This window comes from Ailuropoda melanoleuca, chromosome 9, assembly GCF_002007445.2.
Source record: "Ailuropoda melanoleuca isolate Jingjing chromosome 9, ASM200744v2, whole genome shotgun sequence".
NCBI lineage: Eukaryota > Metazoa > Chordata > Mammalia > Carnivora > Ursidae > Ailuropoda > Ailuropoda melanoleuca.
Window position 1 is genome coordinate 88,819,229 of NC_048226.1, and position 15,741 is coordinate 88,834,969.

The 15,741-nt window shown below is 41.8% G+C and overlaps 1 protein-coding gene across 6 annotated transcripts in view; it reads right to left on the reverse strand.

Annotated features, from left to right (window-relative positions):
- Nucleotides 1–15,741, reverse strand: part of WASHC5 (WASH complex subunit 5) — a 59,213-nt gene that overhangs the window by 22,542 nt on the left and 20,930 nt on the right. For all 6 annotated transcript variants that reach the window (XR_002143009.2, XR_002143010.2, XR_004627898.1 and 3 more), the window contains exons 10-17: nt 14,402–14,529; nt 11,228–11,357; nt 8,847–8,959; nt 7,187–7,353; nt 7,034–7,109; nt 5,815–5,925; nt 4,901–5,041; nt 3,772–3,852 (exon numbers count right to left, since the gene is read on the reverse strand). Coding sequence is in view for 3 of the 6 variants with exons in the window: in XM_019801257.2 (XP_019656816.1) it covers nt 3,772–3,852; nt 4,901–5,041; nt 5,815–5,925; nt 7,034–7,109; nt 7,187–7,353; nt 8,847–8,959; nt 11,228–11,357; nt 14,402–14,529 (947 nt within the window). In the remaining 3 variants the exon portion in view is untranslated. The remainder of the gene's footprint in view (nt 1–3,771; nt 3,853–4,900; nt 5,042–5,814; nt 5,926–7,033; nt 7,110–7,186; nt 7,354–8,846; nt 8,960–11,227; nt 11,358–14,401; nt 14,530–15,741) is intronic.

Below are 15,741 nucleotides of genomic sequence, written 5' to 3' on the forward strand. Positions count from 1 at the left end.
ATTTATTTTAGAGACAGAGTGCAAGTTGGGGAGGGGCAGAGGGAGAGAAACCTCCAGCAGACTCCGCGCTGAGCGTGGAGCCTGACAGGGGGCTCCATCCCACGGCCCACGAGATCAGGACCTGAGCTGAAATCAAGAGTCGAAGCTTAACCGACTGAGCCACCCAGGCGCTCCTAACATTTTTTTTTAAATGTAGTGTCCAGAGATTTACTTTTGGATAATAAAACTCTAAATGGAGAGACTGAGATTAGGTCAGGGCGTGTGAGGATCCTGGGTTTGGAGCTGGGAAATGGTATTTCTTGACTTGGGTGGTGGTTTTAATAATGAAGTCCTTCTACAGCTCCCAGTATCTGTGCCCTATTTTACAGTAACAAACTATAACTAGATATAATCAATGAGGGCAAAAAAATCAAGTAAGTAAAATGAAGTTTCTAAAGAAATACTCCTGTAAGAACAGATTTGGTGAGAAGGTTAAATGTTTTCACGAATTTAAAGGTCTTAAAAGACCCTTCCAATTCTTCCAAGACTTCCACTAATCTATGGCGTGCTTGCAGCTTAGAGAAAGCCTCCTTCCCACAGCCCCTTCCTTCACGTTTCTATCCCCTCCTCTGAAGTTAACAACAGTTCATTAACAGTTTTCATATGGATTTTCCAGACCTTTCTCTACTACTTTCTCTACATAAATTTAGTCCTTAAAATTTCTCTACATAAATTTAATTTTAAAAATCTAAATGGGACCATAATACATATACACACACACACACACACACACACATTGTTCTGTAATTTGCTTTTTCCACTTTAAGTTTTAGAAATCTTCCAGTGGCAAATGATTTTTGAATGGCAGCAGAGCAATCAATACTGGGAACACACCATGATATTCAGCCATTCTTTTAGTGATAAAAGTCTACATGATTTCTATTCTTTTTAAATTTTTATTTATTATTTTTATTATTATTACTTTTTAAGATTTTATTTATTTGAGAGATAGAGAACATGAGCAGGGATGGGGCAGAAGGAGAGGGAGACTCTCTGCTGAGCAGAGACACCTGACACAGGGCTCGATCCCAGGATCCTGAGATCATGACCTGAGCTGAAGGCAGACACCCCTCTTTTTTTTTTTTATTATTCTTTTTTAAGTAGGCTCGATGCCCAGTGTGGATCCCAGTGCAGGGCTTGAACTTACCACCCTGAGATCAAGAACTGGGCTGAGATCAAGAGTCAGATGCTTCATCGACTGAGCCACCCAGGCGCCCTCTATTGTTTTTAAAATAATTTTTTTGGCCACCTCTAACAATGCACATTTACATATCTCTGTGTATACCTTACTTGTTTTAAGTCATATGGATTAAAGTCAACTTACACTTTTTTTTTTTTTTTAAGTAGGCTCCACATCAATGTGGGGCCTGAACTCACAACCCTGAGTTCAAGAGTTCCATGCTCTACGGACTGTGCCAGCCAGGTGCCCCAAAGTGTCTGAAATAGATGCCTAACATTTGAGGGTTAAAGACAAGTGAGGCGCCCAGGATCCCTTACAGAAAGCCCTGAGTGGTTAGACTGGCAGAGAGTCTACTGGGTTGAGTGTGGTCAAGATGATATACCCTCTGTTCTCATCTGAAAGACTGTGGCAAAAGATCTGCATTTTTCTTAAGCAGGTTTTCTTTGATAATTATTGCTAATTATTAGGTTTTATTACATCCTTCCTATATTGGTCATTTTGCATGTAAGACACTTAATCTGGTCCTAGCATTTATTACCACTTTACAGATTAGTAAGAAGTGATAACCTACAATGTGTACTCTCTGCATATCAACTGAATTAAACTGGCATCAGGCCTAAATCATGTTCAGTGGATTCTATTAATATTCTAGGGGCACAGGGGTGCCTGGGTGGCACAGCGGTTAAGCGTCTGCCTTCGGCTCAGGGCGTGATCCCGGCGTTACGGGATCGAGCCCCACATCAGGCTCCTCCACTATGAGCCTGCTTCTTCCTCTCCCACTCCCCTGCTGTGTTCCCTCTCTCGCTGGCTGTCTCTATCTCTGTCAAATAAATAAATAAATAAAATAAAAAATCTTTAAAAAAAAAAATTCTAGGGGCACAATGGGGGATGCTTGGGTGGCTCAGTCAGGTTAAGTGTCTGCCTTTGGATCAAGCCCTGAATCGGGCTCCCTGCTCAGTGGGGAGCTACTTCTCCCTCTCCCCACCCCCGCTCACGCTCTCTCTCTCTCTCAAATAAATAATAAAATCTTTAAAAATTATATCACTGTCTTTAAAAAAAAAATCTAGGGGCACAATGGTATTTCAGCATGCTTGCAGAAACCAACACTAAGGTTCCATTCCCATTTAGGTTCATTTCCTTTTTTTTTTTTTTTTTTTTNTTTTTTTAAAGATTTTATTTATTTATTCGACAGAGATAGAGACAGCCAGCGAGAGAGGGAACACAAGCAGGGGGAGTGGGAGAGGAAGAAGCAGGCTCACAGTGGAGGAGCCTGATGTGGGGCTCGATCCCAGAACGCCGGGATCACGCCCTGATCCGAAGGCAGATGCCTAACCGCTGTGCCACCCAGGTGCCCCTAGGTTCATTTCCTATATTTTCTTGGATTTTATTAACACAAATGTTAATTTGGCAATTTAATAGATACACATTTAAAAAAAAAATCAGAAACGTGGAGTCTACTGATATCAGATAAATGAAAAACATATAAAAGCACCGTGAACTCTGTGCATGGGCATATCACTAGTCATCATAGGGTTACAAATGAAAACAGCATCGAGATAACACTTGATACTCTTTGGGAGAGCAAAAATTAGAATGTGGACCCTAATAAGTATTGGGAAAAATGTGGGCAGACATTTCATGAAACAGTCATTTCAGAAGACAGTCTGGAGGTATTGAGAGAAATTAAGTATAAACACACCTTAAGACCCAGTGACCCACTCCTGGGGTGGTGATTTCGGAGAAATTCTTGCACGGTATATAGTAGACACATGCTCAGAGAGGTTTGTGATAACGGGGAGTGTTGGGGTGAAAACAGACAATATGGGTGTCTGTGCCTCGGGAAATGGTTAAGTAGAATGTAAAATTCTATGCAGCAGTGAGAAGTAACCAATTGCCCAACTCATAGCGACATAAATAAATTCCAAAAGCAATAACTAGTGAGAAGAGCTGGAAAAAGAACAGGCCTTAGGGCACAACAGGATGTAGAGAAATCAAACACATGCACACAGAAAGTAACACCTCATGCTTAAAATGCAGAGACTCGCCTCTTTGGGGACAGAAATCGAACATACAGTGTGGGTGCTACTGGGGATGGGAATGGCTGTGGGCATCCAGATGAGAAAGAAAAGATGAAGAGAGGAGCTCGCATGCATCCATGATGACAATGGCCAGACAATGACAATGGGGCAGGATTATCTCAGCTCTCTGCACCTGAGATGCAATATAAAAATACTAAAAGGAAAGAAGGGTGGGAGAGAGCAAGCCAGCTGTTTGGCCAAGGGAATCGAACCATTTTGTTTTGTTATTACAAAAGTTCAATAAAATGGATTTTTCTTAGATTTCAGTAACTCCTGGGTATGGATGAAAAATCAGGATTATAATGCTCTCTCTTCCTCCGTCAATAAATGAGTAAAGTGAAGATCAAGAGCTGAATGTGAAACAGTAAGGGACAGAAGATGACAACATCGTTCCCTGTTCCCCGTGGGAGAACCACCACAATAATCCAGACGAAGAGTCTATGAGGTCACGTGGACCAGCACGAAAGCCTTTACCTTGATGATGCCAACCAAAGTTGTCTTCATCATTAAGATGCCTTCAGTAAAAATGGAAATAGCATGAGTGAGCTTGGCAACCTTTAACAGAGAAAAAGAAGTTAATGAAGGACTTCAGATAAAAGACCCATTGTTTCTACAGGAAGTGAAAACAACTGGCTGATAGTCCTGGAATGAACCAAGACAGCAGGAATGATGTGCCCCAGCCAGAAATGAGGATCCATGATGGAACCGAGAGACCACTGTTAGCCATGATGGGAACGCGGTCAGCAGACATGAAATTGTTCTTTAAATGCTGACCAATCATTTCCCTTTCATTGGGCCTCAGTTTCTCATGTATAAAAGGAAGGCAGGGTTCCATGAGATGGATGGTCCTTTCCACGTAGAAAAGTCTCATCAAGACCGTAACAAGGTAATCTCCCCTTTTCTGCCTTCTACTTTTTTTCCCCAAGCAACACAAGGAGACATTGATAAGGCAGACCAATGCTATATTTTTGTGTGTGAATAAATACATAAATTCAAAGCTTAAAGATCAAAATTCCTGATGTAATTTTTGGAGTTGTGTCAGAGAGGATGTAAAACTGACGCTGGGATGAAATGTGATGACAGTGGGCTTCCTATTGTCAATTTCCACTTGACTTCACTTTTGCACATCTTTTAAGTTCAGGGGAAAGAAGAGCAGAGGTATTTGGGAAGAACAACCCCTGAGGCTGCTTAACTACTGAGTGAACTTTAAAGTCTGGCTGGAGGAAATGGCTAATGGAACCCAGATGACTCTGAGCCACTGATCTGATGTACAAAGCGGGAACCTGAATGTGAAAAGTCTGGGCAATCTAGCCCAAAGAAAAGAAGGGCTGATTCGCCAGGACTGTTCAGGAGAAAAGTGAGCAGCTGAGCTCCACTTCCTCTGAGGACACTCAGGCTGCCGAGGCCTTAAATAACTCCGGACAAGCTAACGAATAGAAGTATGACTGTGCTAACTTGGCACAAGTAGTTATCACTGAGAGTAGGAAAAAACACATCAGAATCGGTCTGGATGCCCTAGGGACATGGGAGTGGACACAGACCTGGGACACGTCATGGTTTGGGTTTTAAATATCAAAAGGCAGAAGTCAAAGGGACACGCCACCTCATATCGTGGGCCAAGCTGAGCATAGTCCCTCAGCTTGTCTTTGTCCAGGCGGGTCGGCACTTCGATGATATCATGGGTCTGAAGCTTTATGATCTTTAGAAGAGAAGTAAACATGCTTTCTGGAATGATCTGCAAAACCTTTAGTGAAAGAGAAAAGAGGAAAAACAGTTGACCATCTCTTTTATTTTTCTTAGCTGATAAATGCCAAGACGGCAGGAAGACAGTACCGTGTGCACAAGGAGCCACTTGTCTACAGGAAGGGATGGCAGGGGACTTAACAAGAGCTGTTTTAACATCTGCTCTCAGGCACATGGCTACGTTCCTTCAAACGTTAACTGCTCGCAAGATGTAAAGCTAATCCTCACACACATGCAGCAAGAACATGTATCTTTTCCACGTTCCAAACTCTCCAAAGACCGAGGATCAGGGGTGTTAGTAACACGGCTGCAGGGCACTCAGTTAGTATGTGACACACGTGATTTTGAACCCAGGTCTGCTGGGCTCCACGCTGTACCTGAAGTTACTGAAATGAGGACCAAAATTCCTCTGGAAACTAAGTTCTAACTAGGATATGTTGGATCTAGATCTGGCTCTTTTACCAGCTAGCTCTGTGACTTTGTGGAAGCCAACATCATCTCTATTTCAGTTTCTATACCTACAAAATGGGGGTTAATACCACCAGCATTCAAATAAACAGGTATAAAAGTTCTTTGGAAGTAAAAACACATCTGCGTATCCATAGTACCAGTAAGAATAAGTTTATGTTCAGATACTGCAAATTTCTGGAATCAAGTTAAGAATAAGAGAAGGGAACATGGGTATACTTTTTATAGGGCCCCAAGCATCCTTTTTGTCTTTAAATAGCAGCTAGTTTGCCAATAAAATAAATATCACCTTGATGCAGCTCTTACCTTTCTCACATAGGACACCAATTCACCGGAGTAATATTGAGACACACTGAGAAGATCAGGACTATTTGCTTGATTAATTCGAAGAAGGGGAAGGTCAAGGGCAGAGGCAAGCTGCAAGAAAAGTAGGTATAAGTGTCTCCATCTCAAAAAGTTCTAGAAATCTCTCTTTCTAGAAAGAGTATAACACATAACAAAGCTCTTGGGTCCTACCTGGGAGAAAGCAACAACCACTGAATGTCATCAAAGTCATTAATAGCTTCTGACAATGATACAGTTTTTTAAAAACAAGTCATATGCCTGAGAACCATGCAGTGGTTCTCAAACTCCGGTTCCCCGGACCAGCAGCATCAGCATCACCTGGGAACTTGTTACAGATGCCGGTTCTTGAGCCCCACCCCAGATTTACTTACATCAGCCACTCTGGGGGTGAGGCCCAGCCATCTGTGTGGTGACAGGCCTTCCAGGTGATTCTGATGCCCCTCAAGGGTGGGAGCACTGTGCTACAGAAGACAGCTGCTCCTCTATGGAAATCAGACACCCTGACGCACGGATCACTGTACTGATTCCAATCGAAGACGTCACAGCATGTACAAAGTGCCATTATCTTACGCACCACTCAGGAAAAAAATGCTGACAATTGCACTTGGATGTGGTGTCAATTATAAAAACCCATCCCCACTTGCAGTGTTTAAATAGGAAAGAAAGCGTACCTTAGAATTGATATATAAGGAGATTCTGTCAGAAGGCATTGGGTCAACATTTGCTCATTAATCTCTATCTGAAGTTACCTTGAGAGTAAGGGCCCTGCTTGTGCTGTTCACCACTATTCCCTCATCTTTACCGGAGACCCTGCTTTGTAGCAGAGAGGCTCAACAAGAATTGTTTAAATGAGTAAGGAAAAGGACTTAATTCATATCTAAGGAAAAAAGGACCCACATTTTTAGTATCTTGGTAGAACGTAAAAAATGTATTTTTTAACTTAAAAACAATTTTCTGTAAGATATCCAACTTATGTGAATTGAAACTTCAAATATGCATGGCTTCTTTTGAAACTGGGCTCTCGTGGGAAAGCTGCTAACAATTTTCAGTCTATAAAAAGACTTAAATTACCTAACTTTCTAAAAGAACGAAATCTTGGACTGAATTCATGCATGAGGTAGCAACGAAGACCGATTCCTCCCTAGCGACTGAGAATGTGATCTAACTATTCTTCGCTCACCTTGAGGAATGTAGCTCTGAGTTTAGTAACCATGGACGGGTTTACCCTTATGCTCTCCTGCATGATGGACGTGAATCTGTGAAGAGAGATCACTGGTAAGGAGATATCTGTGGAGGCCTTCATCGAGGGGAAATGTTAGGCTGGCCACATTACCTGTCAATTAACTGCCAAGCAAAAGAAAGGTCCCCAACGATCTGCATTGTGATCAGGACCTCTTCTTTAATGTTAATGGTTCGGATCATTTGGTGAAGAAACTTGCGAGTATCAGCGAGAAACTGACAGACTTGCAGATTTGATTCCAACTGGTGAAATTCTTGAACCTGTGTCACATAAATACACTTAATTAGAAAATTCCGAATGGCTTCTGTAGTGTTCATTTTTCCCTGAAAACACTTCAAGAAAGGCATGCTACTTACTAAGAATTTCTTGGCAAAATTTCTATTTCAAATGATAATTCTAGAAACGTATAAGCCAAGTCATAATGTAAAGCACAGGTTTCTAGGATTAGAAAATGTTCTACTCTTTTTACTGTGTATGTATATGACGTAATGAGTGGATACTGCTATCTTCCATTTTAGCATTGACAAATACATATTAGAAAATCCTCTTAATTTGCAGATTTGCAGGTTTGCTAAAAAACACAGTAAAAGTCACATCACAACCAGGGTATTGACATTTGGACATTATTAAGTTCTTTTGTTGGACTCCTTAAATCAAAATAATGATTCCCCAGCATCCTGAAGTTGTAATGTATATAATCCAAGGTGCCTGGGCCATTGCTGAAATAAATAACACAAATGATAAAAGCCTCTGACATTTACAAAGTTGTTTATAGTTGGACTACAGACTAAAAGATCCAGGAAATGAGCAAAACAGGAACAGTCCAAGTGGGCAATTGTAGACCAGGGAAACTGACGCACTAACAATGGAGAACTGTTTGATGTTGCCATTAACAGTAACTAAAAAAACACCTCTCAAAAAAAAAAAAAAAAAGCCTTAAAGAAAGTATGCCAAATAAAGTATTACTTCTATCTCTTAAGATATACACTTATACAGTTGAGCAGGGCTCCAAGTATGGATGATGTTTCAAATAGTTGATGGTTATTTTTCTCATGCTTTTATTTTTTATTTTAAACCTAGTTAAGCATACAATTAAAATTTCAAGAGTGGGAAAATATAGTAACTCTTTTTTGAATGTGAGTAGATAATATTTAAGTAGATAAAAACAAACTATTTCTTTTTTCCAGAAAAGAAAACATCACTTATAAGCATATGATCATTTTTTTAATAACATTTTTTATTATATTATGTTAGTCACCATACAGTACATCCCTGGTTTTTGATGTAAAGTTTGATGATTCATTACTTGCGTATAACACCCAGTGCTCCATGTAATATGTGCCTATGATCATTACACGACTATGGTTATGGCTGTGTATTCCTTTGTAGTTTTTCCTCCCAAAACGCTTCCCCGATCTAGAAATGGTACCTACACTGCGGTGTTGTTTCAGCTTCTGCCGCCTTACCACCATTTCCCCCATGTTTCTATATTGTTTTCATAATTATTTTTCCAAGACTACATGTTTCTGCAAGTGGAAATGTCATCATTTTTGTTGACGTTCTCTTCATGCTGATCACTTCATTATTTTCCCAATTTTAGGACACTGGGTATAATATTACAGTGAAGAGAGTATGATTTTTGTTGCTTCTGATGAAATTTTCTCTCAGCTACATTTCCGGGACCAGACTGCAGGGTGGGTCGGAAACTATGATTCATGATCCAAGCGCTGCCATTTAAGAAGGGTTTTCTTACCTCCTCCAAAGCTTGGATGAGCTGCACCGTTTTCCTGCCGGCAGCAGTTGAATCATCATGATTCAAAGACAGGATTTGTTTTGAGATCTCCCTGAACCAAGCTTGCAGGTTTTCTACGAACACAGAAATAAGGGGACACTGCTGAGACCCCAGCATTCCTGGAGCTGTGGCTCTGAATCTATTCAGGAGCCCCTTACAAATCGAGGTCTTATTCACAGAGCTCTCGCTGTGTACCTGACATCACCCTCAGGGATTCTCCACACAATAACCACCAAATGCCTCGGGCATGTGACCTGGTAGAAGAGAGGGAATTTTCTATGTCAGTGGCTCAGTCTAACACCTGGCAGGTGAACGCAGGTGTTCAACAGAAGGCACGTGAGCGGGGAGGAGTTGGGAAGGAACCAAAAGATGGAACACACAGTTGCCGGGGTGGAGGGAGAGGTTTCTGGAGAAGCAAGGATGGGTAAAGGCAGGGGTAGTTTGTCCCTAGGTGAGGGGACAGACATGGGCAGTAGTTTGGGGACAAAAATGACAATGGCACGTCTTGGAAGGCAACGAGGGGCAACACGTCAGGAGTGTGAGGGGTTATGTGAATTGCTGAGGGGGTGCCACTCGCATTCACAAACCAATTTCACACAGCAGAGAAAGGGACAGGCACCGACGTGCTCTGGGGACCCTCAGTGAGGCAGGCAAAGCTCGAAGCTTGTCTCACTGAATCTTCACAACAATTTATAGGGGTAGGAATTAGAAGGCATTTCTCCGACCAGGCAACTGATGCCCAGAGACGTTATGGATCCCAGGCAGGGTCACACAGTCACTAAATGGCAGAGCCAGGCTTTCTCAGCGGTCTGGCCAGATTCAAAGGCTTTGCTCTTTAACTCACCAAGTTGATTCCCTTCAGTTTTTTGTCATTGTCGTTGTTGTTGTTGTTTTATCAAAGGGATGATTTCACTTTAATAAAAGCACTTACAGGCTTATAATCCGGGTTATTTCGAGAATTGGTATGAGGAACACTAGTTGTAATTTTAAAGTGTTTTTTTGGTAACCTGAGGGACAGCTCTGGAGTAGCAGAAAGAGCACAGGGTTCAGGGTCTGAGGTGCCAAGTTCGATCCAGACTCTGAACCTTCATTACCTTCAGCAAGAGACTACATTTTACAGCTTCAATTCTTTCCATGTAAGGCAAGAATACAGATGTTTATTTCGCAGCCTTATAAGGCTCAAACCAGAAATATTTTGGAAGTATTTCCTGAGTTGAAATATGCTATATAGATGGATAAAGATGAAGATATTGTTTTGAATGACTTTTGAAGGGATGTTGGGATTTATAAGAACCTAAATGCGCTTAGAACAAAGATGAACATGCCTGATTCTCAAAAACTAATTTGGTTAGATTGTTACAGGTGGTCCCTTGTTTTCTAGAAACAATGTAGTGACCTGCAAAACATGTTGCCAATTTATATCACATGAATAAAAACACAACCAACTTTTCCCACTAGGAATAATAAAGTAACTTGGAAATACATTTTAGGCCAACCATTCAGCATCAAATAAATTAACAAAAGCCAAATATAGTAATCACAAGATCATATTGGTTAAAAATAGTAGTTTTTTTAAACAAAAAGCTATACCATTAAGCTTTTTTTTTAAACAAAAAAGTTATACTATTCTACTCTATGATTAACTTCATCAGAAATGAATTTCATAGTTAAACATTAAGCATTAAAAAGATAGCTTTTCATCTTAAAATTCAGAATGGTGATTTGGGGGCATTTTGAAAGGTTTCTATCTATATGAAAATTTTAAGTGATACCATAATTTTCTTACAGGTGAAATTTCCTAAAAGAAGCGGAATTAGTACCATTAAGACTTGAGCAATGTTGTTTCAAAAAGTCTGCAGGTCCCCCTTTCTGCCACTATGATGGCAGGCGCACCAGGGGGAAAAAGCAGCAAACATTAGAAGCCAAGAATCTTGCATCCCATCTATGTTAGTAGTTAGTATTATTCTTGAGTGAAGTATCCTGAGAAGATCAGGATGGTTAGGTCCTTTTCTCCCTCCCCACAAACGCACATAAGCTGACACACCAGTGGTGTGTACTATGCTGAGGGCGGGGGATGAATTATGCCCCTATGGACTATGAACCAGAGTGTAACAACCCCTCTAGCCCAATCTCCTACTTCCAAAGTAAGAAACCTCAAGTCCAGAGAGGCTATGGAGATTGCCCCAGGGAGCACAAAGCTAGAGGCAGCCAAAACTAAGCTTCAGATCTTCCTTACCAACCTCCTGCCATACAATGACAACGTAAGGGCTTTTCACTCCGCTGCTTTCCAGTTATTTGTATGTACATTTCAAACACACCAGTATTTTCTCTTCAGCAATTACCATTTTTCTCCACTCGGGTTAGGGGTTTCACTCCCGAAAAGACGTCAGCGAGCTCCGTCATCCGCTCCGAACCCTCCTTCTTGTAATGCTCCCATTTGGCTTGCTTTTCTGAAAGCATTTGCTTGAACATCTGTTGAAAGAGACAGAAAAGAATTACTTAAGAGGAAGTCCAGATTCGGCAGTTTACCAAGAAAGCCTGAGCGAAACCCAATTTATTATAAAAATATATGTCTAAAAGTAACATTACCCTGATGTCATCTCTTAAGCTGTCCTACTTTGTACAAATCGAGGGGCAAAGCTAGACCACTGCTAAGAAGTGGTTCTGAGACCAAACGCACATAAGCATCACCTGGATGGCTTTAAACTTCTCAGATTCCCAAGCCCTACCCTTGAAGATTCTGGTTCAGAAGGTCTTGGGTTGGCCTAGGAGTCAGCATTTTTAATACACAAGAAATTTGGTGGCCACTGCTCTAAGTCCTTTCTAAGTAACGATTTGTGGGGTCGTATCTATTTTAAGGCTGGGAAGGTTGAGCATTATCTTGTCTGATGAGTGGAGAATGAACTAAATTACCCACAAAAGTTCTTTCTTTTTGATCACACAGGTCTGTTTGTGAAGTCACTTCTTCATAAAATTAAAATCCTATAAAGGGTTGGGCAGAGGAGGAAATGGTGTATCTCAAGGTTCTGTTTTGTTTTCCCTTGAAATAAACTTTAGAAACATATTTAAGGTATGTCACAAACGTACAGGGGTTTATTTCATTGAGCTCCTAAGGGGTAAATATAAGAGTATACAGATTTTTCTCTTAAGAAATTCTTCATTCCTTAGCATCCCAATGAATTTTTTTTTAAGACTTTATTTTATTTATTTGACAGAGAGAGACAGCCAGCGAGAGAGGGAACACAAGCAGGGGGAGTGGGAGAGGAAGAAGCAGGCTCCCAGTAGAGGAGCCTGATGTGGGGCTCGATCCCAGAATGCCAGGACCACGCCCTGAGCCGAAGGCAGATGCTTAACGACTGAGCCACCTAGGCGCCCCCCCCAATGAATTTTAAAAGATGGAAGATTTCATTGCAGAAAAAGGGATCAAGACTGGTGGAATTTTGTGGGGCCAGAGGAAAAGGAATCTCAGTGATCAGGCAGGATGATTAAGCAATGAAAGTAAGAGGACGAGGAACCGTCAGAATTATTTATAGTCTGCCCTATCTTTTTGAATGCCTGGGATCAATCAATGACAGGTGACAAAGCAGCAGTGACAAAAATAACACTGTGAGGCCTTCATCACAGACCAAATGGCTTGAAGCCCTTTAAACACTCATTCACAGGTTGAACTCACAGGTTTCATATCTTGTAAGATGGAATTTGGAATAAGGGATGGTCTTTCAATTAGGAGATGTACCTTCATACAAAGATAAGAAGGAACACAGGTCCAATCAGTGTGTTTATAGTAGAATCAGAAAGTGATTCTAGAAAAAAGGGTTGGGGTGGGAGGTAGGTTAACGAACCGAGCTGAAATATAAGACATTAAATATTATCTTTGTTTTGCTCGATCTGTATTGGGTGGTTGTTTTTTTGTTTCTACCAGATCTTTCTCTTTTGAAGATCTTTCACAGCGAGTTGGTCTTCTTTTCCTTCTACCAGAATAGACAGAAGGAAGCAGCCTGGTCTATTCCAACAGATTCCAGGAGAAGATTAATGATTAGAAATGCAGGCTTGGCCAGGCAGATGACCCAGACCTGTCCTGATTTCCATGCAACAACACCGAACCTCAGGGGGAACTGGCCTCGTTTCAGGACCCTAGCTGGACTGACTGCACTGATTCCTCAGGGGTGACTCCCACTTGCCTCTGCAGTTTGCTCTGACCAACAAGTAAGATGCCTGGTTCCTGCTCTTGCATCTTTCTTGGTTTCTCATCTTGGCTTAATCTCTCTCTCTTTCCCACTGCACTGATAGCTCCTTGATGGTAGGGACATGCCTTGTTCATTTTTGAATTCCTAGCACCTAGCTGGGAACAGAGCAGGTATTCAATAATGATTTGCTATTCAGAGGGAAAACATTAACATTATTAAAGAGATCAAAAAGGGGTAGCGTTTCTCTGATCTTACAAAATGATACCCAGACAAGGCACCGAAAACACTCCGCACACGCATCAGCATGCATTAGCATGAGGTCAATAATCAGCATGTACTTTTCCTGAGCTACTTAATGGGGGAACACAATGTCCTCGCATACCCAGAAGATAAAGAAACATCTAGCATACCACCAGACTGAGGCAAGGTGAAGATCCGTTCCGAATGGGCATTAACGTCCCCGGTTAGTTCCTGGGCCCACCTGATCCAAACCCCCAAAGTTACTGGCTACAGAACTTAGGTGTTCCTGGGTATCTGCCATTTTTATTATGCTCTTTTTTAGCCCTAAGACTGACCAACCTCAGAATTTCCTTCAGGGAACTTGAAATCCTTAAAATCCTTAAGTTGACCTTGTTTAATTGCAAATCCTCCATCCAACTTAAAAGCCCTTTCTAACAGGTTCTCATGGCTTTTCAGATGAAGACTGAAATCCTACAAGGCCAGGCCTGGGCTGGCTCCTGCCAACCTTTCAACCTTGTATCATACCACTTTCTCTTGTTCTCTCCCCTCTAGCCAACTGGTCTTTCTGGTCCTTGAACTGGTCATGCTGTTCCCTACCCAAGAGGACTTGGGTATGTTCTGCCCTCTTTCTGGCATGGTCTCCAGATGGCTCCCAACCTTTGTCTTAGCTAACTCTGATAGGTTCCTTCTTTGGGTCCCTTCAGAAGCTCTTGCTTCTCTTCTCAGGGAAGTTGGGGATGGCATCTTTGACTTTTGGTCCTCAGAGAACTATGTCCCTTTCCTTTAGAGCACGTCTCTCAGTTTGCATTTACATTTTCCTTAGTGGGACTCTCTGATTACTGTTCGTAGTCCCCCCTAGATTGCCACCTCCACAGTCTTGCACAATTTCCCCCAACACCGCCTCCCCCTGCAGTAGGCACCAAATGCCTGTTAAATGTTTAATCCTGTCTTTTTAGTGTAAGAACTATCTCAGACAGCTAGAATCTGTAGCCTGAATCAGAGACACAGTTATGGAATCCTAATCCTTTAAAAATATTTTTAAGCTTAAAAACACGAAGATATTGGTGACTATTTATTCAAGAGTTTTACCTCTTTGAGTATAAACTCAAACTGTGCAGTATCCAACAGCAACTGAAAGAGGATCTTGGGATTGTACCGAGAGTCTGTTAGAATCTGGTCCTTGATTTGACGAAGGCGTTTGTTGTTTGGGTCACAGGCTAGAAACGGGAAGAAAAGAGTTCCCAATTTATTAAATGTGTAGAAAACATGAAATATAAGAGGAATTCTTAAAAACTTTCATTTTCATTCATTTTAAGCATTTAAAAATAAGCAAAATGTATATCAATAACACGGAAAAATAAACAACAGTATATTTATGCAATGAATAAGTACAATTGAACTTTTAAATATGACAGTTGGATCTGACAAGGAATGTCATTCATGATATACTGTAGAATGAGCAAAAGCAAGTGGCAGAACAGCGTTCCAAATTCTGTAGGCATTCTGGGACTGGTTCATTACCGGCTGTCCAATATGGAGGGGCACAGCCTTCCGACACCATTCTGTCAGCGGGCGGCCTCCTTAATTCCTGTCTGTTCGGGGTGGCTTTTGGTTTAAGCATTGCTCTCTGCCATTCAGGATGGACACTGTCAGGTTTTGAGTCTGCTCTCCTCAGAAAGGCCTGTTGGCAAGGTTGGCACATCTGGGAACCAGATTTTGGGAGATGCTACCATTTCAAGAACTAATAAGAGCGGGCCACTATGCCTTCACTGTTCGTACAATGTGTTTTATGAGGAACACCTGCTTTCCTTCTAGGAGTCTGGAATTTTGGTACGTGCCAGGCAGAGGCTGCCTGTGCTCAGCCCCTAATAAAAGTCCTGGACATGGAGTTTCTAAAGAGGTTCCCTGATTGGCATCACTTCACACGTGCTGTTGCAACGCATTGCCGGGGGGATTAAACACATCCTGTGTGACTCCATCAGGAGAGGACCCCTGGAAGCTTGTGCCTGATTTCCTCCAGACTTCACCCCATGCGCCTTTTCCCTTTGCTGATTTTGCTCTCTAACCTTTTGCTGTAATAAATCACAGCCACAAGTACTAACACACACTGTGTCTTCCTAGGAAGTAATCGCAACTGGCGTGGTCTTGGGGGTGGTCTTGGAGGTCCCTGACACCATGAGGAAGTAGAGTTACCCACACAAAGATGTGGCACCTCCAAACAGGAAGAACCAGACCTGGGAGTGTTCTGTTCCTTGTAAAGGCCCGAGGGCATGGCAGGCACTCGAAGCTTCCTGAACTATCTACTACCAAGGCCCAGAGAGATTCTGGCACTAGGTCAAGGTGACAAAATTAGGCAGGGATGGACCCAGAGGCAAAATACCTAATATCCTGATTTTCTGCTCAGCCTCTCAGCAACCAACTGAAACTAT